The sequence below is a fragment of the Haliotis cracherodii genome, unplaced genomic scaffold, assembly GCF_022045235.1.
Source record: "Haliotis cracherodii isolate W230 unplaced genomic scaffold, xgHalCrac1.p SCAF_6, whole genome shotgun sequence".
Taxonomy (NCBI): domain Eukaryota; kingdom Metazoa; phylum Mollusca; class Gastropoda; order Lepetellida; family Haliotidae; genus Haliotis; species Haliotis cracherodii.
The window spans coordinates 46277164-46304444 of NW_027266319.1; the positions used below are offsets into that span (position 1 = coordinate 46277164).

Consider the following 27281-nt stretch of genomic DNA (forward strand, 5'->3'; position numbering starts at 1 on the left):
GATATTGCTGGAATATTGCTAAAAGCGGCGTAAAACAATACTCATTGTAATTTAGAAATGTAATAATAAAAAGCGCACGCAGTGTCGGACACGTTGACACTCATCGCTATATAGATTATTGTCTGGTGAATTATTAGTATATCATCATACTCGGAATTAAGTGCCACGATGACGCATGTGGGTTGGATAAGTTTCAACCTCCATGATAAATCGCTGTCAATCCTGATGGTAATTGTGACATCACCTGTTGTGATTGACAGCTGTCACGGTCACGTGACAGTGACCTGCGAATGAGGACAAAACAAGCGCGATGTTGCGGTCGTCACATTTCTCCCTTCAGCTGGCTCGGATACATGTTGTGTTGGAGTGTCTCGGTTTTCTTCTGAACCCATTGTGTGTTTCGGCCAACATTAAGTATGCCAACAGGTACGCCCTTACATCAGTTACTGTGGTAGAAATGATGGTCGTTCAACAATACAATTGTCCTTCATAATTTGTTTTAAGCTGATCTGACCTTTCTTGGAATTTGTCAGTGACATTTCATCTATTCCATTTTGCATTTGTTCAGTTTCTATAACCGCTTTATCAAAAATGTATATTCCCAGCAGACACGTACGCGTGTCTTCCCACGGGCCTGGATGAGGGGAGAGGAGACAGGGAAGAGACGGCCCCATCGCTCTTGGAACTCGCCAAAGACAACGTAGGTGCACAATGGCGAGCCAAGGCCAGGAAGAAGAAGAAATCGGCGGGATCTATGAGGAGAAATGGCATTTTGAAACGTTCTATTTTAAGACTGAAGGATACCTGTTCCTTCTGCCATTGCTCCAAGTCCTCGTGTTACAACTTTCTCCATTACGTCTTCCCCTTCGTCAGATTGTTGAAGGGATATAGCGGCCTGTACGACTTTCCCTGTGATATCATTGCGGGGCTCACGGTCGGGATAATGCACATTCCACAAGGTGAGTCGTGTCCAATAATTTGTATATGTAATTGCCTTTGTAGCTGCTTGTTTCCTTTCGTTTCTCTTATAGATATCGGCGTTATTTACTTGTTCGAATAGCATAAATGCTGTTTGATAACAACCTTAATTTAACAGCAAGGATGTGTGTTTATAATAATTTATGCCACAATATATGAATGGGGATCTATAGTCAACTGCAAAAGAAACGTTTGGGCCTAGACATTAAAACTCTTTTTACGTGTAAGCAGCTGAATCACTGCACTTTTACGCAACAGACACATATAAAAAAATAACATATCGTTGTTAGATTCAACAAAAATAGTACATGGGCTACCGTGTCACTAGGTGGTCTGCTCAAAACTCCATTGTCTACAGGCTACCGTGTCACTAGGTGGTCTGCTCAAAACTCCATTGTCTACAGGCTACCGTGTCACTAGGTGGTCTGCTCAAAACTCCATTGTCTACAGGCTACCGTGTCACTAGGTGGTCTGCTCAAAACTCCATTGTCTACAGGCTATCGTGTCACTAGGTGGTCTGCTCAAAACTCCATTGTCTACAGGCTATCGTGTCACTAGGTGGTCTGCTCAAAACTCCATTGTCTACAGGCTACCGTGTCACTAGGTGGTCTGCTCAAAACTCCATTGTCTACAGGCTATCGTGTCACTAGGTGGTCTGCTCAAAACTCCATTGTCTACAGGCTATCGTGTCACTAGGTGGTCTGCTCAAAACTCCATTGTCTACAGGCTACCGTGTCACTAGGTGGTCTGCTCAAAACTCCATTGTCTACAGGCTATCGTGTCACTAGGTGGTCTGCTCAAAACTCCATTGTCTACAGGCTATCGTGTCACTAGGTGGTCTGCTCAAAACTCCATTGTCTACAGGCTATCGTGTCACTAGGTGGTCTGCTCAAAACTCCATTGTCTACAGGCTACCGTGTCACTAGGTGGTCTGCTCAAAACTCCATTGTCTACAGGCTATCGTGTCACTAGGTGGTCTGCTCAAAACTCCATTGTCTACAGGCTATCGTGTCACTAGGTGGTCTGCTCAAAACTCCATTGTCTACAGGCTACCGTGTCACTAGGTGGTCTGCTCAAAACTCCATTGTCTACAGGCTACCGTGTCACTAGGTGGTCTGCTCAAAACTCCATTGTCTACAGGCTACCGTGTCACTAGGTGGTCTGCTCAAAACTCCATTGTCTACAGGCTATCGTGTCACTAGGTGGTCTGCTCAAAACTCGATTGTCTACAGGCTACCGTGTCACTAGGTGGTCTGCTCAAAACTCGATTGTCTACAGGCTACCGTCGCATGGCAGGACTACTGCTTTTCGGAGTCAGATAACAAAAATATAGTTTTTATACAAATTATTTGGAGTGGCGGGTGCTACAGGTAGGACAGGACATGCTTACAACTTCGCAAACCTGGTGTCATCACTGGTTTTCAGTGGCCCATTAATAGTATTTTAACTGCTATTCTGATTTTTACGCCCAAAGGAATCTGTTTCGGCAGATAAGATCGAGTCTGGGTACTCTCTTGTTTTGACGTTTTAGTTAGAGGAGGTGAATGTGGAGGTGATCCGTTGAACGCAAGTCGACGTCCTTCAGAAACAGAAGCATGTATTTCATCTACTAATATTGATCCCGTTTGTGCATACGGGTACAATGTGTGCATCACATTTCTATTAGGCCTTATCGTGGTGTTGTTGGAAAATAGCTATACACAGCGCAAAGCCTTACCGAGTCCCATATGAAGATCCCTGCAGGCCATGATATGTGTCGTGTGTGACGCATAGCCACAATAACGAACAATACTGGTGACGAGCGAAGATGTATCGTGCAACAAACAATTTGAAGTGTCAACATGATGAATTAGTACCTTGGCTAGCGCACCAGGAAAACATGTCCCGGGGGGTCTTCACCTTGTTACAGTCGTCAGATACAAAACACGTAGACAAACGAGTCGACGTGGGACATATTGGGGATACGAACAATGTACATAAGTTAACCATTCAAAACACTGAAGCATAGTTTTTTCATCGGCGATTTAGCTGTGAACGTAATTGTGTTACCTTTAACTTATGCTTGTATAATTTTATATGCTTCGCGATTTGATATTAATGTGTCAATACAGAAAGCCCAACATAAAGTTTACATTGAGATAATTTCTATTTGTTTCTTAATAACTGTTATGGGTTGTTTACAATCCTCGCCGCTGATCTGCCGTATACCCACCCCACGGCGTGTGTGTTGTCGCTGTCTGCCGTATACCCACCCCACGGCGTATGTGTTGTCGCTGTCTGCCGTATACACACCCCACGACGTATGTGTTGTCGCTGTCTGCCGTATACACACCCCACGGCGTATGTGTTATCGCTGTCTGTCGTATACACACCCCACGGCGTATGTGTTGTCGCTGTCTGCCGTATACACACCCCACGGCGTATGTGTTGTCGCTGTCTGCCACATAACCCACCACGTATGTGTTGTCGCTGTCTGCCACATAACCCACCACGTATGTGTTGTCGCTGTCTGCAACATAACCCACCACGTATGTGTTGTCGCTGTCTGCCACATAACCCACGACGTATGTGTTGTCGCTGTTTGCCATATATCCCACAACGTATGTGTTGTCGCTGTCTGCCGTATACCCCGCGGCGTATGTGTTGTCGCTGTCTGCCACATAACCCACGACGTATGTGTTGTCGCTGTCTGCCATATATCCCACGACGTATGTGTTGTCGCTGTCTGCCATATATCCCACGACGTATGTGTTGTCGCTGTCTGCCGTATACCCCACGACGTATGTGTTGTCGCTGTCTGCCATATACCCCACGACGTATGTGTTGTTGCTGTCTGCCATATACCCCACGACGTATGTGTCGTCGCTGTCTGCCATATACCCCACGACGTATGTGTTGTCACTGTCTGCCGTATACCCCACGACGTATGTGTTGTCGCTGTCTGCCATATACCCCACGACGTATGTGTTGTCGCTGTCTGCCATATACCCCACGACGTATGTGTCGTCGCTGTCTGCCGTATACCCCACGACGTATGTGTCGTCGCTGTCTGCCATATACCCCACGACGTATGTGTCGTCGCTGTCTGCCATATACCCCACGACGTATGTGTCGTCGCTGTCTGCCATATACCCCACGACGTGTTTGTTGTCGCTGTCTGCCATATACCCCACCACGTATGTGTTGTCGCTGTCTGTCATTTGACGTATGTGTTGTTTCTTGTCCTAGGCATGGCGTATGCTCTCCTGACGCAGCTCCCGCCGGTCTACGGACTCTACACCTCCTTCTACCCGGTCATTATCTACTTCTTGTTTGGATCTTCCAAACACATATCTGTCGGTGAGAAATTCGTCATTACCAATAAGTGTGTTGATAAATGTAAGCTGTCCATCTCGGCCATGCACTCCTGAAAGTCATTAAGTAAGGCGCAGGAGGCACAGGAGGCGAACTGTAATACTAAATCCTCATAATAAGGGAGATCCTGGTAAGAATAGGCCTCCAGCTACCCATGCTTGTCGTAAGTAGAGTAGAACGGGATAGGGTGGTCAGGCTCGCTGACTTGGTTGATGCATGTCATCGTATCCCCAATTCGTGGATCGATGTTCATGATATCAATCACTGGAGTTTGGTCAAGACTCGATTATTTTTAGACCGCCGTAATATAGCTGGAATATTGTCGAGTGTGGCGTTAAACAACAAACAAACAATCTATAAGTGGGAAATCACGTGATCATACAGGACGTCATTTGTTCTCACGGACCAAAACAACAACCATCAGTTTACCGTATGTTACTTGAGCTCAGTTCCAGCCGTAAAACTCTGGGCCCCCACAAACTCTGGGCCTGTTTGTTAGACCATAATTTTCACGCTCGTTTTTTTTCAGTGTAATGTTTTCTTTTGCTTCAAAAATTATTTATAAGTCACTGCATTTCTACAATTTCGATTTGTGTTATAAACATGGGTGCACTGGGTATATAGGTGTTCAGATATATATCATTAGAGGCAACGATGCTAACTGCCGCCTTGATCCACCAGGAACATTTGCCGTGGTCAGTCTGATGGTGGGAGCCGTGGTGGACCGGGGATACGTCAGGTTCCGTCGAGAGGAACTGCTGCATCCTAACAACAACATGTCGCTCATCCTCATAGAAGCCAACGTGACATCACCCGTGTATCAGAAACATATGGAGGACCTGGATGAGATTAAAGTAGCGTATGCCATGTCCGTCACATTCGCTGTGGGAATCATGCAGGTACTCCTTACTTACGTGGTCTTTGTTTAAATGTTTTAAATATATACATGTATGTGAAAAACTAATTGCCTGTTTTTAAATTTGGTGTGATGCTTTTATCAACATAGATTATTGAAGGCTCTGTCCAGGAGGCTGTAGTACCGGGAAGTGATTGCCCCCCTGTGTGACATACCTATCATAATCGATGTAACTATCTTCAACCTGTGTTTTAAGCCAACTCACTGCTGAGTATTTTTGTAATATTATCTAGTATTGTTCACAATTGTCCAGTAGCTGAAGTGATGACGTAAATCCTACTGGGGTATTGTGGAGGAAACAGAGTCCCCATGATTCCCGGCGAGGTGGCATAGCTTTGGTTGCTAGTGGCTTATAGTCTGTGTTTCAGACAGTTGTAAATAATATTATGTTTAGCTATGTATGATTTTTTTTTCAAAATATGTCTTTGTATTCTCGACGCACTTATCAACTCGTCGCTATATGACTGAAATAATGCCGATGCAACGTTAAATTTTAACTCACTAATTATATATAAAGTATTGCTCCAGAACAGACATCCATCTGACCAACATCACATTCACAGGCTGCTGCAAACACTGCAAGGTATTAGGCGTGGCAGAGTAGAACGATGTACATTAGCTGGATGAGTTCAGAGTCAGGTTGTCAATCATTAACATCGGAATACAAACACCAGTATCTTGTTGACGCGTGCCTCTCACCAGGTCCTCCTCGGCGTGCTCCGTCTTGGATTTCTAACGACGTTTCTGTCCGACCCCCTCATCAGCGGCTTCACCACCGGCACTGCCATCCATGTCTTCTCCAGCCAGATCCAGTCTGCATTCGGTGTTACCATTGGCAGATACAACGGACCATTTAAGCTCATATACGTAAGTGAAACACTTAACACATAACACGATAGTCATTTAACTGCTACAACTTACCCATATCAGCTGTTGACCGCGTTATTAGGCATTGTTACTCTAAGCAATATATTGCTGGATATTGCTGTAATATTGCTAAAAGCGGCGTAAAACATATTCACTCACTCCCTTTGTAAAAAAAACTGTGTTGTATGAGCTTCAACGATGATCATCTGCATGATGGTGAGTCCACACTCAGGGTATTTGTGGACAGCTCTGTATCATTCGCCCTAATTGTTGTTGGAATGTCAGATGATTCATCAATCTTTCTTTGTCACTAGGCATACCGTGATTTCTTTGCCAACATCGACCAAATTAACTTTGTGACGATGACTGCGACGATCGTAGCAGTGTTAGCTATTATCTTCATCAAGGAGGGCATCAATAACAACAAGTCATGTAGGCCGAGAATGAAGGTTCCAATACCTATCGAGTTATTGGTGGTAAGTGAGCCTAATAGCTGCACATTTGAAATGTTATAAGACAGCCTTAACCATTGATACGAATCCACTCTCGCTTTCTGTAACCAGCGCTCTGTACACATTCACTCAGTTTATAAGGGATAAGGTTTACAGAACTAAGGGTGTCATTTGAAGGAAAAAGAGGACTTGTGGACATCAGTGTATTAAATATGGCGTTTGGTTGGTTATTGCTGAATGGAAGCAATAAACAGGTCTTGTTTATCGTTCAAGTTATACTCGTGGGGTCGGCTGAATCGTTATTTAGTAGCTACAGGACATTTAAGACATCTATAGGCCAGTTTATGTGTTTAATTTTTTTGTTTCTACTTTGCAGATCATAGGCGGGACATTATTATCCCACTTTTTGAATCTGAATTCGGAGTTTAACGTGGAGGTGGTCGGCGAACTTCCCCGTGGGTAAGGCGCACTATTCTACATAATGATTCACCTAGGAATCATTTCATCAATTTTAATGTCCAATTCATTTACATCACGAAATTCCTTTCCATCATGTTAATCAAATTACAAGTAATGTGTAAATGTAAAGCCTAACACTTGGCTTACCACCATACATCGTCCTTGTATCAATAACATTTGGCTTGCCATCATACATCGTCCTTGTGTCAATAACACTTGGCTTGCCACCATACATCGTCCTTGTGTCAATAACACTTGGCTTGCCACCATACATCGTCCTTGTATCAATAACACTTGGCTTGCCACCATACATCGTCCTTGTGTCAATAACACTTGGCTTGCCACCATACATCGTCCTTGTATCAATAACGCTTGGCTTGCCACCATACATCGTCCTTGTGTCAATAACACTTGGCTTGCCACCATACATCGTCCTTGTGTCAATAACGCTTGGCTTGCCATCATACATCGTCCTTGTGTCAATAACACTTGGCTTGCCACCATACATCGTCTTTGTAACAATGACACTTGGCTTGTCACCATACATCGTCTTTGTAACAATGACACTTGGCTTGCCACCATACATCGTCCTTGTGTCAATAACACTTGGCTTGCCACCATACATCGTCCTTGTGTCAATAACGCTTGGCTTGCCACCATACATCGTAATTGTGTCAATAACACTTGGCTTGCCACCATACATCGTCCTTGTGTCAATAACACTTGGCTTGCCACCATACATCGTCCTTGTAACAATGACACTTGGCTTGCCGCCATACATCGTCTTTGTGTCAATAACACTTGGCTTCCCATCGTACATCGTAATTGTGTCAATAATACTTGGCTTCCCATCGTACATCTCCCTTGTGTCAATAACACTTGGCTTCCCATAATACATCGTAATTGTGTCAGTAACACTTGACTTTCCATCTTACGATAGTCCTTTTCTCACCCAAGGTTGCCCAAACCAGACGTAACCAAACTGAGGTTCTTCCCGGAGCTTATTGGAGAGGCGTTTGCCATCTGTTTTACAGCCTTTGCAATTTCATTCTCAATGGCTAAAATATTGGCTGATAAACATTTCTATGAGATAAACCCAAACCAGGTTTGTAAATGTAAATGCCTACGCGTATATAATGTTGCCTCTAATATAATGCATGTTCTTTAGCAAGTCGTCCTCCGTTTCAGGAGCGATTCTTAGACCATGTCTCTGATATATTAACAACATTATGAACCGGGACTGGTTAGTTACATATATTCTAAATAACATTGTTTACCGGGACTGGTTTGTTACATATATTCTAAATAACATTGTATACCGGGACTGGTTGGTTACATATATTCTAAATAACATTGTTTACCGGGACTGGTTGGTTACATATATTCTAAATAACATTGTTTACCGGGACTGGTTGGTTACATATATTCTAAATAACATTGTATACTGGGACTAGTTGGTTACATATATTCTAAATAACATTGTTTACCGGGACTGGTTGGTTACATATATTCTAAATAACATTGTTTACCGGGACTGGTTGGTTACATATATTCTAAATAACATTGTTTACCGGGACTGGTTGGTTACATATATCCTAAATAACATTGTTTACCGGGACTGGTTGGTTACATATATCCTAAATAACATTGTTTACCGGGACTAGTTGGTTACATATATTCTTAACAACATATTTGACGGGACTGGTTGGTTACATATATTCTTAACAACATATTTGCCGGGACTGGTTGGTTTCATATATTCTTAACAACATATTTGCTCGGATTAGTTGGTTACATATAGTCTAAACAACATTATGTACCGGGACCGTTACATACATTCTACAGAACATAATTGTGAAACTTCACTTTTTGTAACCTGTCTTAGCTTGTGAAATAGGTATTTCATACTTACACCAATCCATAACAATTTTATTCTTTTTGCTTCATAGTGAAGACACAGCATCTATATTTGTATAGAAGAATTAACTTTCCTCTATGTTCTGCTCTTTGCAAAACTGCTACTGCCTGTTCCAGGAGCTGGTGGCACATGGGATGTGTAACGTGCTGGGGCCTATTTTCTCGGCATTCTGCAGCTCCGCTTCTTTATCCCGGAGCATGGTGCAGGAGAACGTGGGTGGGAAGACACAGGTAGAAAAACATATAGCCATGATTAAAAAAAGGATGGAAATCTGGCCGATGAAAGTGTGTAAAAGTAGTCTGACGGTGTGTTACGAGGATCCTGACTTAGGCCCACGGTTTACCAAACGTACTTTGCCTCACGTGATGGCCACCTTGATGTAGAAGCTACAATATTGATTACCACTGCATGATATACAACTCACTCTCTCATTCTGTTTACTCTGTGCCTTGGTGAACCAATATATGTCTTTATGATTACTAGAATACATGCATGTAAGTGGACACTCGGTGACCCTCCATCCTTCAACAAATGTTCAATCGGCAACATTGGTTTCCAAAGGAGAATACAAACCTATTATGTATCTATACAGGATATTACTCATGGACGGGATTGGTGCCTTTCGGAATTTGTTTCATGTTTATGTCATGATGTTAATATTTGGTTTCTATTTCCAGGTTTCAAGCCTAATATCTGGCGGCCTCGTCATCATTGTTCTCCTCTCTATGGGTCCCCTCTTTAAAGCATTGCCTAACGTAAGTGGAATAACATTATTGCGTGTGTTGTCAAGTAGAGCTTGTGAGCCTGTCACTTTGAGGAACTAAGCTCTAGGTCTTGAATAACCCCGTTATTTTCCTATTTCAGTGCATTTTGGCAGCCATAATTCTGGTGTCCCTAAAAGGATTGTTCACACAGATCATTGAAGCCAGACGACTTTGGAAGGTTTCCAAAATAGATTTTGTACGTATAAAACATTTTTAAAAAGTCGCGTTGCTGTGCCAAATGATGGACTGACAAATATGTGTGTAGAAAACATTGCATATTTTACCGTCACTAAAATATTGCTTTGTTTGGCTCGTATGTAGACGGTGTGGCTGGTGGTGTTTGTAGCCACGGTGTTGCTGGACGTTGACCTGGGGCTGCTTGTGGGGCTCGTCTACAACCTTGTTCCTGTTTTGCTCAGAACACAAAGGTAGGTTCTTACATCCTCCGAAGAATAACACAGATGTGAAAAGTATTCAGAAATGACTATTGTACAGTGTTGTATAGGCATAGTTACGTATGTATCTGATTCTTGGGTTACAGAGCCTATTCCTGTCTGCTAGGCAACCTGGCTGGAACCGAGGCTTACATGGACAAGAAAGTCTATCCAGGTGTAAGTATATGTACGATAAAGTGTTCATCTTGACGTATGCTGTGGGATGTTTAAGGAGTAGAGGAATAAACAATTTTGAATAATGGTTCCTTTGTCTTTGACCGTGCACTAACGAACTGAATACTTAGATTAACACTCTTCTTTTTTCTCACATAAGTTATCTTGATGATATAACAATTGTACGTTTAACGTGTGTCGCCAGCGGGATTCGAACCCGCGAAGTCCGTACCGAAGCTGACGAAGGTGGTCCAACAGCGACAAGGAAGAAATTTTAAATGAGATATTCACTTTCTAATATGTAAATGAATAGTTAATCCGTTTATGAACGGGTGTATTTGTGATTTTTTAATTTGCTTTTCTTTACATAAAACGTGCTTTGGTAACTTTTCGTAAAATTACTCTTTTCTTTACCAGAGCTTTGATTGCTCATAATAGGCCCCAGACGTGTTTTTCATAACCAGAGTCGCCAATGCAAGATGCAAGTGGCATAGGCACAGGAACACATTTTACGTGCATCACGCAGGAGCGACTCACATCGTGTTCTCACAGTTAGAGACAGAGTTATTTCAGATCTGTCAAAACACAGTCATAAAAACAATATTATTTAACCATTTTAGGTTTCTTTCTTTGAAAGTGTACGTTGGTATAAATAGGTTAGAGCACTTGGACCCTGGTGTCTCATAGTCGGCGATCAACGATGAGATACCAGGTCCTTGTGTTCTAAGCTATACATAAACAATATATTTCTGTGGTGCAAACCATTCAAGTATTCGTATCATTACGTGCAAAACGTAGAATCATAATATAAATTGGGTAAACTGATGGTCTCTATTCAGGCTAAGGACATACCAGGTATAAAGATCTTTCGATTCGAGGCACCTCTGTATTTTGCCAACATGGAACACTTCCGCCGCCAACTGATCAGGGACACCGGTCTTGACCCTCAGGAGCTGAAGAGGAAGAAGGACAGGTTGAGGGAGGCCGACGTCATTCTTCGACACCACCAGGTACGCTCAAATCTCTATACACCGCCACTTAAACCATCAGGTACACCTAGTCTAAATACACTGTCAGGGACACCACCAGGTACGCTCAAATCTCTATACACCGCCACTTAAACCATCAGGTACACCTAGTCTAAATACACTGTCAGGGACACCACCAGGTACGCTCAAATCTCTATACACCGCCACTTAAACCATCAGGTACACCTAGTCTAAATACACTGTCAGGGACACCATCAGGTACACTCTATACACCGCCACTTAAACCATCAGGTACACCTAGTCTAAATACACTGTCAGGGACACCACCAGGTACGCTCAAATCTCTACACACCGCCACTTAAACCATCAGGTACACCTAGTCTAAATACACTGTCAGGGACACCACCAGGTACGCTCAAATCTCTATACACCGCCACTTAAACCATCAGGTACACCTAGTCTAAATACACTGTCAGGGACACCATCAGGTACACCTAGTCTAAATACACTGTCAGGGACACCATCAGGTACACTCTATACACTGTCAGGGACACCATCAGGTACACTCTCTACACCGTCAGGGACACCATCAGGTACACTCTATACACCGTCAGGGACACCATCAGGTACACTCTATACACCGTCAGGGACACCATCAGGTACACTCTATACACCGTCAGGGACACCATCAGGTACACGCTATACACCGTCAGGGACACCATCAGGTACACGCTATACACCGTCAGGGACACCATCAGGTACACTCTATACACCGTCAGGGACACCATCAGGTACACTCTATACACCGTCAGGGACACCATCAGGTACACTCTATACACCGTCAGGGACACCATCAGGTACACTCTATACACCGTCAGGGACACCATCAGGTACACGCTATACACCGTCAGGGACACCATCAGGTACACTCTATACAGTGATACCATCAGGTACACTCTATACACCGTCAGGGACACCATCAGGTACACTCTATACATTGACACCATCAGGTACACTCTATACACCGTCAGGGACACCATCAGGTACACTCTATAAACCGTCTCCCAATACAAGGACTTCGAATCGGGGCTGTGGGCAGACAAAGGGCCATGCAGTATTATTTTATGCAGGTTTCCGTAATGCGCGGAACCTGTAACATTGTTCTAGTATAACAAGGACGTGAAATTGAATTGTTTTGCAGTAGCCTTGAATATGGAAACAGCCAACCAACCTTACATACTCCCTACAGTCGTGTAGCAATTTTTATAATCAGTGTTTTCAAGGTATCTGTTAAATATACTTTTGTCTGTGCCAATGCCCCATGGTAATTCCAGATGGGTTCCAAAGTATCCCGTGTATGTCGATTGAATCAGGAATCGAGTAGTAATACTGTGTGATCTTACTGATCATCGTATTATGAAGTTACTCATTATGATTTCATTGATCACGTACCGTATGACTGTAAATTGAATAAACATTCTTACTCCCCGTCAGTTGATATCTGCGTTTCATTTAATTTTGGAATAATTAACAGGCATTCGTAAGAACCATATGGAGCTTCTACTCATTATATTACAGGTGTGCCTGGACGCACAAAAGAGTTGGCCGGATGTACCATGTACAGGGTTGGGTCACGAGCAGACGAAATCTTACATGGCCAAAGAGGAACTTAAAGAGGAGATTCATGCCATCGTCATTGACGGCTCCACCATACAATACGTCGACTCGGTCACTGTAAAGGTCTTGTTTGAGGTAACCCGTGATAGATATATTTACCATATTGCCATCAATGAAGTGAGGTATATTGCATGTCCGATAGAGTCAACATGGAGACGGTCATATCACAGGGGGTTTAATAACCAGGCCCGTATTACACCTAGTGCTGGGCTGATATGGCCAGTCAATGCATTTTGAATGAGCGATCAATATATATCAGCCTGGGTGGTAAGAAATTAGAGTTGCGTCCCTTGGTGCGTCGTCTGCTCGTCTATCTTTCCAATGACAATGTCTTCCGACAAGGTGAACATGTTTTCATGGACATACACGGAATTTATGGATGTTTTATGAATGTATACATTTTACAATTTGATGTTATGATATATACTGAGTCAAATTAAAAACTTCACATTTTTAAAAGTAATCCCATATATGATATACAACGGACAAATGTATCAGAGAAGGTAATTTTTAATCATTTATGTCCAAAGAAGGATTTTAATTAACGGTGGTAACCATAATTTGTTCCAAGCACCTATTTGGTGATAACATCAACAGTTTAAATCATAAGTCCCAAGCACGAGAATCTGATGGCACACAAGTTCAGTAGCGTGTATGGCCACCATGTGCGTTGACAACTGCCACACAACGCCTCCGCATGGACCTTGTGATGCTTGTGAACACATGATTGGGAAGACGACGCCATTGTTGCTGCAAAATGGTGCCAAGATCTTGCAAATTCTGTGGTTGGTTCTGGAGAGTGCGCAGACTTCTGCCAAGAGCATCCCAGACGTGTTCGATGGGATTGAGGTCGGGAGACCATGACGGCCAGTCCATGACGTTGACTCCCGCATTATGAAGGAAATTCCTTGTCAAAATTGCTGTGTGGGGTCTGGCATTGTCGTGTTGGAAGATCAAACCGGGTCCATGTGCTGCCTTAAAAGGCAGAAGTTCTGGTGCCAGTACCTGGTCGCGGTAAGCAGCAGCGTTGAGGTTGCCACGGATGACAAGAAGCCTGGAACGTGCATTGCCACAGAAAGCACCCCACACCATGACACTTCCGCCTCGAAATCTGTCAACTGGGCGTAACGTTCATGACGGCGCCTCCACATCCTCGTCCTACCATCAGCAAATCGAAGATTACATCGGGATTCATCACTTAAGACGACTTGATTCCAATTCCTCTGAGTTCATCGTAAGCGTCGCTGTGCCCACAGTTGACGTTGACGTCTGTGTAATTGAGTCAGAATCGGGCCGCAGTATGGCCGTCGTGCTTAAATGTGAGCAGTTCTCAGACGGTTTCGAACAGTTTGCGCACTCAGTCTACCCCTAAACAGTTCATTTCTGGTTGATGTAGCCGTCAAAAATCGGTTACGGAGGTGACGTAAGACAATCTGACGATCCTCTGCATGTGACGTCACATGTGGTCGACCTGGCCGAGGGCGATCAGCGGTGGTACCCGTTTGCTGTAGACGCGTATGTAAATCATGAACAGTCCGTCGACTACAACCCATCGTATTGCGACTTCAGCTACAGACGTTCCCGTCTGCAACATGCCGATGGCACGTTCACGTTGCACATTTGAAAGGCGTGGCATGACAAATGGCCGTAAACACTTTTGTTTTCTTGTGTTTTTCTTTTTTTGTTAATGACTGCTAACAAGTATGGCTGAAAACACGTGCGGTATTATGGCCACGTGACCAGTTGCACATGATTTTGATCGATTCAGCTGCACAAAAACGGGTGTTATCTGAAGACAATACGTGGCCATTACTGTTTAAATACACAATAAGGGCCCACAATGATAACTGGTCAAAATGTTAAAATTTTAGGATTGTGAAGTTTTTAATTTGGTTCAGTATATGTTGAAAGCTTTATTATATGGCAGTTTTCATACCATACCGCATATAAGCCCTCGGCCCCCATATCAGCCTGAGACCCCCATATCAACCCGGGACGCCAATATCAACCTGAGACCCCCATATCAGCTTGAGAGACCCATATCAACCCGGGACCCCCATATCAACCTGAGACCCCCATATCAGCCCGAGACCCCAATATCAACCTGAGACCCCCATATCAACCTGAGACCCCCATATCAACCCGGGACCCCCATATCAACCCGGGACCCCCATATCAGCCTGAGAGCCCCATATTAGCCCGAGACCCCCATATCAACCCGGGACCCCCATATCAGCCTGAGAGCCCCATATCAACCCGGGACCCCCATATCAGCCTGAGAGCCCCATATCAGCCCGAGACCCCCATATCAACCCGAGACCCCCATATCAGCCTGGGAGCCCCATATCAGCCCGAGACCCCCATATCAACCCGGGACCCCCATATCAGCCTGAGAGCCCCATATCAGCCCGAGACCCCCATATCAACCCGAGACCCCCATATCAGCCTGAGAGCCCCATATCAGCCCGAGACCCCCATATCAACCCGGGACCCCCATATCAGCCTGAGAGCCCCATATCAACCCAGGACCCCCATATCAGCCTGAGACCCCCATATCAACCCGGGACCCCCATATCAGCCTGAGAGCCCCATATCAACCAAAGACCCCAATATCAGCCCGACACCCCCATATCAGCCCGAGACCCCCATATCAACATGAGACCCCCATATCAGACCTCTGGGGTATGGTATGAAAACTGCCATTTAATACCCTCTCATTATACATACATTCGATGTATTCGAAACACTGGGTTTTATACTTAATTTTAAAACAAATATAATGTCCAGTGGTTTGAAATAGTCCATCGGCAGTTTGTCGATAGTTTTTATCAACTGTCTGTAATATTTTCTAAAAGGGGTATCAACGTGTGGAATCTTCACATTGGTAGTGGTGAGTCGCATCATATCTGTGATTTGTATTGCCATCATCATGTTGGTAAATACATACAAATATTAGACAGATCGGTTTCGTTTCTTCATCAATACACATTCACCATGCATGCACGGCCAACCAGTGCTAACAATACTCGCCTACAGAGACAACATCAACACATTCCGTAGTGAAGACATGCTAGCATCATAAATACAAATTTCCAATGATTGTTTTCAGATTGTCCAGTCCTACAAAGACGTAGATATAGACATATATCTTGGAGAATGTAAAGGTACGACCTACACAACTTGATACTTGAACATAAGCATGACTATTGTCAGTTATTTTTTGCAAATATTTTTGTCTATAGTATGAATATGTTTATGGGTTAATACTACGTATATATGAATGTTTCTCAATCCAGGTACCGTCCGGTCGATGCTGGAGAAATCCGGTTTCTACACTCACATTCACCGCCGCCATGTTTGTGCTACAATACATCATGCAGTCATGTGTGCCCAGAGGTCAAAATCAGTTTCTATGGATGTGAGTATGGTCTTAAACTGTTTCATCTAGTCAGTGTAGTCATGGTATATACAATTTACTGCCATCGAAAAGCCACCACCCCTATTTATGTGACGTCATGACTATTGTTTCAGACCCTGGGCAGCTATGGCAGTGATTACATGCTGGCGGAGGGCGACTTCGTCCAGGTTGACCTCCCTGACGACGCAGACGATGTGGCCAGTCATGACATTACTGTAAGCATAGGAGACCGTAACAAGAGACATACTCTTCGTTAATCCAGAACGCTAATGGAAACTACGGAAACACTGATGATTAACTATCCCTACTCTTTCTTGTTCCAGCTCTGATGACGCGTGAGAGAGGGACTGGCCAGTGATAAAGTGCTATACTTATTGCAGCCATTCTGGTTTGTGTATATAATGTGTTCGGAATAAATCTATATTGTTTTCAAGTAGTTTTCGTGGTTCGTTTAAAACCTCTTTTAAAACATCTTAGACGTTAAAACTGCAGGGTCAGGCTGTAGGTAGTATAAGTAAATTTGGCTCAATATGACTTGCTGTAATTCACTCTGCTATAATGAATCGATAATTAGTGATTTTATGTAATGGTGTATTACATAAATTCAAATTTAGAATGACAAGAAGTCTGGAAGCCCATTTCTGCAGAAACTCTTGCGCTGTGGCTCATCTCGGTCAAGGGTATGTACATAAATCAACATGCTGTTTTCGTAGGTACATACTAAGGAATGGAAAGCGTGAGGGGAAGTCCTTAAATAGTCTAGTTGCACAGGCATGAATATCAGTAATTATTCCCAGGACGACCATGCTCTTCCGACATTGGTGTAAAAGCTATAACACCCACATCTATAGAAAGCCCTTGGAAATTAGGCTCTTGCAATGTATAATCCAGGTAGAACAAATAGTTGAATCATACAGGAATATACGAAAGTTTCGACATGGTTTAAAAGTTATAACTCGTGCAATCGGGATCAGAACATGTATATGGTATGTTTGTAAGCCCTCGACAATTCGGTTCTGGCAATGTAAAGTGCGATACTGAGCACATCAGGCAGTCGAGTGGTACAAGTATGAATAGGGGTAGATATTTCGAAAACGAACGTGGTCTTCCAGCAACGGCACAACCTATATCTATCTATCATCAAATAGAAGAGTTGTATTGGTAAGAATATACCACTCAAAGTTTTCAAAGGATCACCACTTTAAATGCTAATACGTCAAATTGTGTGCATCTGTTGAAATAGCCAAAGTCAGTATTATGTGAAGACATGTTTAATGAACAAAAGTCCACGGTCATGTCCCACACAACATGTGACCAATAATCAGTCACATGATCCGTGAGCATGTGAGCATCTGAAAGGTCAAAATATCCCGAAAAGTAATTCATTGTTAAAAAAAAAAACCACTCATCATTAGGAGCATTGCCGTGTTCCTGAAGAGTAGCCAAAGGACAGGGCATGGTGAGAGGGCGATCTGCAGCTCGTTGAGGCCTGCCTGTGATGTCGGGTCAGTTGGAAGCGAATGGTGGAATGGTCCTTGGTCGGAGTCGACGCTCGCAGAGACGATTACGCACAGCCTGAGAAGAAACGTTAATGCCACTGGCGTTCCGCGCGTAATTTCTTTCGCTCTTGCTATAAGACATATTTCTCTTTGAATAATATACGCAACTGCTAAATAAATGCAAAGATGTTGGATGGACGACCATCAACCAAATGTGATGTAAAATAAAAAAAATACATTTTTATTTCGACAAAATGAGACAAATTCCACATGATAACAATCACCTAAACGCAAATTGCAATTATCGTATGAATTTATTTGGAAAATGCAGAAAACGTGAAACAGTCTTCATTACCAGAAGGTTTGAGGACGTTTCAACTTATTCATTGGACATCGTGCCATCATACCTGTTTAGTTTAGTTTTAGTATGATTTTAAGTTTTACACAAACACACCATATCCCGTCTAATACGGGAAAACCGGATGAAGCCAATCGTCTTATTAAAGCTGGTCGGAGCATGCCACAACTTACAGGCTTCAGGAACATCATCAGTTGACCAACTTTGCCGGTGATCTTCCACGGAGTGGCCGACTGTGTGTGACGTCAGTAGACAAGATCGGCGATAGACTCCTGCGGGCAACCAATAACACGTTCGTCTAGAAAAGTATGTTGGCAGATTGACGGGCGGCCACAACTGCTCGAATGACGTATGGGACTCACAACAGACTGTTCAACGGCCATACTCGTTTCTGAATGTGATTCTAAAAGCCCTTTTAACGTCAACGTGACTTTGAATCCTACACGAAGTTCGTGAAATGCTGTCTTAGGTGAAATTAAATATTTTCCTAGAACCCTGCCAAATTGTATCGCATGTTACTTTTGCAACATCAGTTGTATGTTATTATAGGGATAAGGTTGAATGTTATTACCAGCTTCATAACATTTCACGATACTACCTGCTTACAAAGTAATTGTATCATTGTGTCATGCATTACCCGGGGTTACTGATAAATTATGTATCAGAATAAATTATATAGTTCTGAATTAAATTAATATACAACTGTAATGAGTGTCGAATTGTATTTAACCTTGAATTGATATAATTCTTCATAGATAATCATTAGGAGAGTTTGAGGCAGTTGTCAGTATTTGATGATTGAGCTAGAGTCATTGCTTTTTCAAGGATGTTGGTTATTTACATGTTGTATCTATATTTGGTTATGATTATATTAAAAACTTGTTTCAATTAACTTGTACTGGGATTTTGCTGGAGTCAAATGGCTTTAGGCCATTTCCGTGTTTTTTTCAACTTTTGCTAGGACTTTGAGACACCATGGATGACAATCAGTATCCCAGAACATGAACCGATCTGAATCCCTGTTCACAATCGGACTTATGAACCACACTTTGGAATGTTTGAATAATATCTAATGAATTCAAGATGTCATGGCCTTAGAAAAGCATCTACCTTTATTTCATTTAATGTTTACAAGTAATGCTTGTCAGGGGCGTAGCCATGATTCAGTGTAGGCACCAAATTGAATTCCGCAAATGAGAGGCCGCAACGCGTTCGAGTAAATTGCCCTTTAACAAATGTAATCAAACATACAGGTTGAATAATTAATTTTTCGTTGCATACTTATTGTTGTTGACAATTAGTTTTCATATAATTTAATATTGTTCAATCCTTGCTTCACCATAATAGCTGTTTCTAAAATTAGGAATAACGTTTATGTATTATTTTAGTTAGGTTTGGTGCCTATATATGTGGTTAGATGGAATAATGTATAGGAAAGAGTCATAGAAGAGTTTCTTTGGGAAAATCCCGTTTTGACGAGTATTCATTCGAGACTCCGATCAAGTCATTTCATGTAATGACAATACTCCATTGTCTTTCTTCATTTTCAAACCAGCAAACTTTTCGATGACTTCTTCAATGCTGAAAGGAATGTCTTTGAACACATACAGGGGTGGTCATTCTCACTAGCACACTGATATCCAGCTACAACAACATATTTGTTAAAAATATAAAAATATTTTAAACTGAAATTGAAATAATAAGATTTGTTCAAAACTGACATTTTAGTTTATTATGATTCTTTAGTACATAAAAAAATACGAACAATGTAGCAGAGAGAGGAAATAACTTACAGCGTTGATGATTAACTATTATTAACAATTATGTTTTCATAAGTAAATGAAATGTTTAATTACCAAAGTAGATACAAAATACAACGTGTTTGCAGAAATGTGGCTCACACAGATGTCACTGATGAGGTTGTCTATACCATGATATAACTTCTATTTTCGAGGATATTTTATGGTGATGTCCAATTTTCGCCGTTTATGCATCGCTTTAATATTCATTTTCAAGGTTTAATGATATCAAACCATACAAATGCAAGCAGGGTAATTTTGTCTGCTTATTTTGAGCTTTATCACCCTAATTTGCAAATACTCATGCTGTGGCGTGCGGCATTATTATTAGCACCAAACATAGTGGACTTTCAACACTAATGATTACTTCGAATACCGTACCTCCTTTACACCGTAGCCATAAATTCCTGTTTGGGTGTCAATCACACTATATAATTTTGTATAAATTTTCAACAGACTCCTCTTCACTGCCAACATATCTGATAGTTGTGAGGAAAATCCTACCCAAAGCAGGAAACGCAACTGCGCATGCGCAAGGCGGGTAAACATCATTTCTTTCCTGTGTGTCCCGACGTAAACAAGCAAAACGTTTGCTCATCACATCGTAACGCTTTTTAATACTATCTTCACACTATCTCTTTATCTTCTAATACAAGACAAGCTGATTGACAACCCACAGGGGGTGTAAGAAGTCAGATCGGTGTCGTAGGTAATTAGTTAGTAAAACCAGAGACCTGGGCCCACTTGCACAAAGCGATCTTAGTGTTACGACTATTGTAAGCCTATGTTAAAGTATGGGAGTTACGATCATCTTAGCGCTAAGATCGCTTTGTGCAAGCGGGCCCGTATAATAGAGGGGCGGCGCTCTAGCCTATGCGAAAACAACCGTGCTACGGCTTGTACTGCGCAGCCTGTCCGGAAGCGAGCAGAAACGCGTTCACTGCAGTAATCGTTGTCGCCTTTTTCTCCATGTAAAAGATATCTTTCACAATACATATACTCACACGCAAAAGAAACGCAAGTGGTTTTAAGCAAATAGGTAACAAACACGGAACCATAAATTGATACGAGTTTTAGCATGTAGTGAAGCATGATGGTGTTATCAATATTTTTGGTTGCATTTTGGAAGCCCCGAGTAAAAACGTAACATAAAAAACAAATGGCCAAAGCGCACCATTTCAATGAATATGTGGGTATCATGCACCCATTTCTCGCGAAATCGAAAATGCACGAACTGTCACGAACTGTACTGGGTATAAAACTGTGGCCGATTCTTGGACCTACCACTCCTTGGTCAACAATGCCACGCCTAACTCAAATTCAGAGAAACCAGGCTATCGGACGTTTGGAAGCTGGAGAGTCTGTCCAAGATGTTGCCCGTCATTTCAACGTTAACATAACCACAATTTACCGTCTCCTGCATCAATACAATGCTACACAGACCACAGATGACCTTCCTCGGAGCGGTCGTCTTAGGGTCACCACACCTCGACAAGATAGGCAAATTACCCGTTAACACCAGCGACATCCGCTCCTAACTGCAAGTTAAAGTGCTCGACAGACCATAGGAACACATAATCGACACATTACCTGGGACACTGTGATCCGACGTCTCCGTTCCAACAACCTCAGATGTCGCCGACCAGCATGTCGTCCTGTTTTCCAACCACGACATCGACAAGCACGACTTCATTGGGCACAGGGTCATTGCAATTGGCGTCATCGTGAGTGGATGCGTGTCATCTTCTCTGATGCAAGTTGCTTTTGTGTCTCCCATGCAGACGGAAGAGTCAGAATTTGGCGGCGTCGAGGTGATCGTTTCGCTGACAGAAACGTTGTGGAAAGGGATCCATGGGGTGGATCTAGCGTCTTGATATGGGCAGGGATTGGACTTAATGCGAGACTTGGACCCATGTGCTTTCTGAATGTTGGTCAAGGTCGGGGACACGGCGTCACTGCTCAGCGGTATATCGACCAAGTGATCAGACCCCACGTTGTCCCATTTTTGCACATCAACAACACATTTTCCAGTAGGACAACGCTCGTCTCCATGTTGCCAGAGCTACCATGGCCTTTCTTCAACATCACAACGTCCGTGTTCTACCGTGGCCAGCCCTCAGCCCTGATCTTAACCCCATCGAACACTTGTGGGATGAGGTTCAAAGGCGTCTGCACAATGTGCGCCCAGTCCCTACAACTGCCGATGAACTACGCACAGCTGCTCTGGATGTGTGCAGGAGGATCCCTAGGGCCTTCACAAATCGTCTGATCCACTCAATGTACAAAAGATGTGTGGCAGTGATCAATGCTAATGGTGGTCACACCAGGTATTGACTGACATTTTGGGTATTGACCCGAAACTGTGTAAGCCCTTAACATTTGAAAAAAACAATTATGTCATCTGCCTTTTAATCCATTAAACTGTCTCCCTCAAATTTTTGTCAATCTTGCCCTATTAGTATTTCTTGTCTTTACTGTAAAAAATCAATAACATGTATAATGCATACTTGACTTGCGTTTCTTTTGCGTGTGAGTATATTTACACTCACGTTCTTAACATTGTCAACATTACAACAGAGATTTGTCGGTGCCCTAAAGCAGGTCGTTGTCACTGTATGACTGTGATCACGCTTTGTCTTTGTCCGAGAGAGCAAAATGGCGCACATGTAAAATCGGCTAAAGTGCAGATTTTGCTTTTCAATAACGGCCTCTTAGTCGCAATGAAAGTCCTTGGTTACCGGAGATATGTTTAAAATTAGTTTAGTGCCATTAACAAATATAGGGCGGTTGCGAAATTTTAGATTTTAACTCCCGAAATTCGACTAAATCTGATTTTTTTCCCCCGACATAATTACACCACAACTCTTAATTTTCGCATGCTTTCAGACAAATGTGTTCCTATCATCGGTCCTGAATTAAATAGTTTTACATTCATCACGATTTTTTTTTTGGTATGTTTTTTTTAAATGATTTTTTCGCTTGGTACCAAAGTTATTTAGGTACGATCGGTAGCTTTTTGGTATGATTTTTGGCGCAAACCCATATTTTACGTAATTTATTTTAAATTACGGTTAAATTACCATATAGCAGACGGCAAACAATGCATTTTGTCTGTGATTATCGTCCGCATATATCTTTTAAAACATTCTACAAAGTGACTTATATTACATGATATTAGAATTGTTTTTGTAAGTAAGACGGGTATTTTTTTTACCATTGTTTTCGCCATTATTATTATCTATTATATGGTCTCTGGTCGGACACGGTGGCCCATAAGGGACATGGAGTCTGTTTTTCAATATTTTGATGTTTCACTTACTTTTATAACCTTTTGCAAATTAACACAATTTGTCATACAAATATGTGATAAATCATGTATAAAAACAACCGAAAACATGGAAAATGTACTTTCAGGTAGCTATTGAGTCGCTGAAATGTGAAGCGAAAATGAAAAAAACTAAAATGGAAATGTCAAAAACTAAAATGGAAATGTCAAAAACCAAAACGAAAATGTCAAAAACAAAAGCGAAAATGTCAAAAACTAAAATGAAAATGTCAAAAAACAAAACGAAAATGTCAAAAACAAAAGCGAAAAATGTCAAAAACTAAAATGAAACCACAGAAAACTATTTCCACCGCGGTGGGAATATTATTCATGTCCCTTATGGGCCACCGTATAAAATAGCAAAGAATTTACATGAAACAAGTGCAAAAGTGAGCGTGGCTCACTAAAACCCCCGATCCGCCTAATGTGTCAGTAGTTAAAAATGAAATAGCTAGGATAGGGTTAAGGTTTGAAAAAATCATAAAAAAATGGAAAATTAATAAAAACAATTTTTTTCTTTTGACTGCACCCCTTCATATGACACAGATTATATGTACTAAGTTTGAGATGAATCCACTTAATAGTTAAAGAGAAATCGCGCGGACAAAGTTTTCGGACGGACGTTAGGGGCCTTGGGCCAAACATTAGTTCAGATGAGCCTAAATGGTAATTATTTTTATTAATAAAGCGATATTCAACATTTTTATTATGTTCTTCGTTCATTTTACTAGGAGACCAGACTATCTAACTACACTCTTCTTGGAAATTGATAAGAAACAATTGATAACCGTATTTGGTTGGTTTGACATCACTGACATAATAAAAACCTTGTGGTAATTCTCTCCATTTAATAGCTTTTTTGATTGTTGGGTTGTAATTCTCCATTATTATATATTTATGTAACCATTTGTCTAAATGTGATCTAACGATAGTAAGCAATCTATTTTTAATCTGCAACCAGTTCTTTGGTTTTGGCACGGAATAATTGACGCGCTTGTTGCCTCCCCTGTTCTATGAACTTGTTTTTCTCGTCTTCGCTAATACCACTGTCTTACGAGAATTTGATCGAATTTCATGCTTCATTAGGTTGTATTTGGTGAGTTCCGACAGCACTAAATGAAACTCATCCTCGGATATTTTACAATCAGCCATTGCTGTCGAAATATGATCCTCAATGCTGTTCAACTTTGCTTCGGCGAGTATCCGAATCTTATCGTGTTTTAATGCTTTCTTTTGCAACCTACGAGAAATGAATTTTATCGTTATTCCTGCCAGTCCCAAGACTCCGGCGGCTATTTCCATGCCGAGCACGATAGGCGCGGCGATTATAGTTGATAATAAACTAACACCTGCTACACCGAGTCCCATGCCAGCTGCTACAAGCGCAGTGTCAACTCCGTCCAGAGCATTCACGGCTCTGCGATACTTTTTATACAATCCAAGTCTCAACTCCCTCTCCTTCTCTATTCCATGTTTTATGTCGCTTATTTGATGTAATCGAAATCCATCAACAGTATCCATCTTTTCATCGAGCGCCGGATATAAACCCATAGTGTATATTACGGTCATACAACAGTCTTTAATTGGTCTTGCTTAAATGTTTAAGAGTATACATCAACCTTATCAAATGAATATTATACGGCAAGAATATCTTAGAAAGAGAAATGCTGTCACTTCTAATAATTTGAACCCCCTCGAGGGTTGCAACGGGTGATGCTCCGATATGAATAATACTGCAACGTTGACGCTCGTGTTTCTTGAGCCATTTAATCGATAGACCTGGTAATATTTCGAAGGCATTTTCCGGTGCATCTCCGAACAAAACTTCAATAATAAGCGTAGAAATATTAGGTATTGCACTCGAGTTAACTTTAATATCATCGAATTCAGTAACCAAATTTAAACTAACATTTTTTACGGCCGGACGACTAAATAACATATGACCTGGGTCTTCTGGCAGGGGAGAGACTAACACTTTTTCGTTTTGATGGGATATAAGCTGCAAGTACGATGCCACTATTTATTATCTTAGTTAAATTATGTGCCTTACCCGTCATCACATACGGTGGGGTAATGACGATATTCAGTAGCCACTTGATGTTTGCTTCGACCATAGTCCATTTTTTATCATCGTTGCGAGTAATATCGTACGAAGAGTTTTTAAGGAGTCTACTAACGTCAACATCGTTTAAATCTTCTAGTTTAACCGTGAATGTAACTTCTTTCCGCTTGATTACATTATCTTGTAAGTGTAAAGCGTATAACTTACCATTGGTACCGGGTTTACCGAATCCTTCTATGTCTCCGAGATCGGAAAGCGCAATTGTATTACATTGTCTAAGCGTTCCAGGGCCTGATGAATCAACCATTATTTATAATATGGAGTGTTACACTTAAGTATCCTATATGTACAGGTTGGTGTTTTACATCTAATACAGAAATCTTGAGGTCTGAAATAATACCCCGCTTTAATTTTTTATATTGTAATGTTGAGAAAGATTCCGTTCTACCGCTATTATATTTTTCATCTTTCACTGGAACAGATCTGAGCAGAGTTGAAGGACTTTGTAGTTGAATATTATCCGTTGTGCTGAGCTGATCAAGATGGGTGCACAACTCTTTATAGGGAACTAAATCGGGTAAATCACGTCCCTGATCTGATGTCTTGAGTACTGTTATATCTCCTCTCCATCCAAGTGTGTATGCTAAGGTCTCGTAAAGCTTTACATCGTTTTCTCCAGCGTTTAAAATCAGCATCTCATTCGACTCATTTTGTGTGAGACTAATTCCATTAGGCTTAAAAAATTCATCATTGAGTGAGCATACGCTGTAATACCCATCAGGTATAGTAATTAATTCGGCAAGACCATATCTTTTAGTTATCAATATCTTATTATTATATCTTGTAGCACTTATATTGGTCCACCTCGGGTAATACGTTACATCACATAGAGTGACTTCGAGTTGTCCATCCGAGTTATCGATAGTATGAAGCAGTTGAATAGACTGGTCATTTGTTATTCCCGGGAGTGTAACATACATATTAAATATACAATGATACTATATCATAACTTAAATATGAAATCGAGATACATTACTAATCAGTCGATTATAGTAACTGCCTCTGGTGCTGAATTTTTCGTTAATTTCCCTGATATCTTTGAAAAGTAGAGAGTCATGGCAACTAGCGATAAAATGGTGCACGATTGGTTTCACAATCCGATGCAATTTTGGCAGAATCAGTTAAACTTTGCCATATGGTGTGCCACAACGGGATGTGGCGTATCTCTTTAGTCCCCGGGATTTGAACTAAATAAGTCTGTATTATCATTTCACGTGTACTATCAGATTAGACGTATACTTAAAGAAATTAATGCTCCATTACCGCAGGATCGAGCGGGGAATTCCACAAATAATCCGTATAATAGGTGGGCATTCGAACATATATGTCAGGAATTTAATGTTTCTACGAGTAAAGATTGGCGTATTAAAGGAGCAAACCATGGTCTAGGTGTTCCTTACACAGGGGAAATAACCGTCAAAGAAGAAAGCGATGATTTAGTTAAAGAAGTTAATAAAAAAGGTCCATTTAATCCGTTTATGTTGTACATACCAGCAAACTTTACTCAAGAATGTTTGATTATTTAAAAAAACAAACCATCATTGGTATCATGGCTGGGAACTTTCCAGTAACGATTGGAGAGGGGATATTATGAGTTTTAAGAGTGGTTTAATTTATGTTATTACAAAATTTGTACAAATGAACGATACCGCAAACGCTTGGAATGAATTTCTTAATGATAAAACAGAAAATAATTTTACTAACCCAGGAGTTGTAAGATTTAATGAATCGATAAGAACTTATGTATGGGCAATTCTCGGTGCACAATCGCAAACATG

At 41.7% G+C, this 27281-nt stretch overlaps 1 protein-coding gene across 1 annotated transcript; it reads left to right on the plus strand.

Moving 5' to 3' along the window:
* The first annotated feature begins 344 nt into the window (after positions 1–344).
* On the plus strand, positions 345–16765 carry LOC139446029 (prestin-like). The gene is made up of 19 exons (XM_071227294.1): positions 345–426; positions 606–959; positions 4207–4317; positions 5014–5231; positions 5951–6115; positions 6430–6591; positions 6944–7026; positions 7984–8131; positions 9061–9174; positions 9622–9699; positions 9809–9904; positions 10030–10136; positions 10250–10319; positions 11156–11326; positions 12884–13057; positions 16092–16146; positions 16279–16400; positions 16514–16615; positions 16724–16765. The coding sequence occupies exons 1-19, from the start codon at positions 417–419 to the stop codon at positions 16727–16729; spliced, it is 2346 nt and encodes a 781-aa protein (XP_071083395.1). The 5' UTR covers positions 345–416; the 3' UTR covers positions 16730–16765.
* The last annotated feature ends 10516 nt before the right edge of the window (positions 16766–27281 follow it).

Bases quoted from the DNA above. Each gene is read 5' to 3' on its own strand.
- LOC139446029 (XM_071227294.1), top strand. The intron at 4,318-5,013 runs GTGAGAAATTCG...TTGATCCACCAG, and splicing joins TTCCAAACACATATCTGTCG to GAACATTTGCCGTGGTCAGT. The intron at 6,592-6,943 runs GTAAGTGAGCCT...TCTACTTTGCAG, and splicing joins TACCTATCGAGTTATTGGTG to ATCATAGGCGGGACATTATT.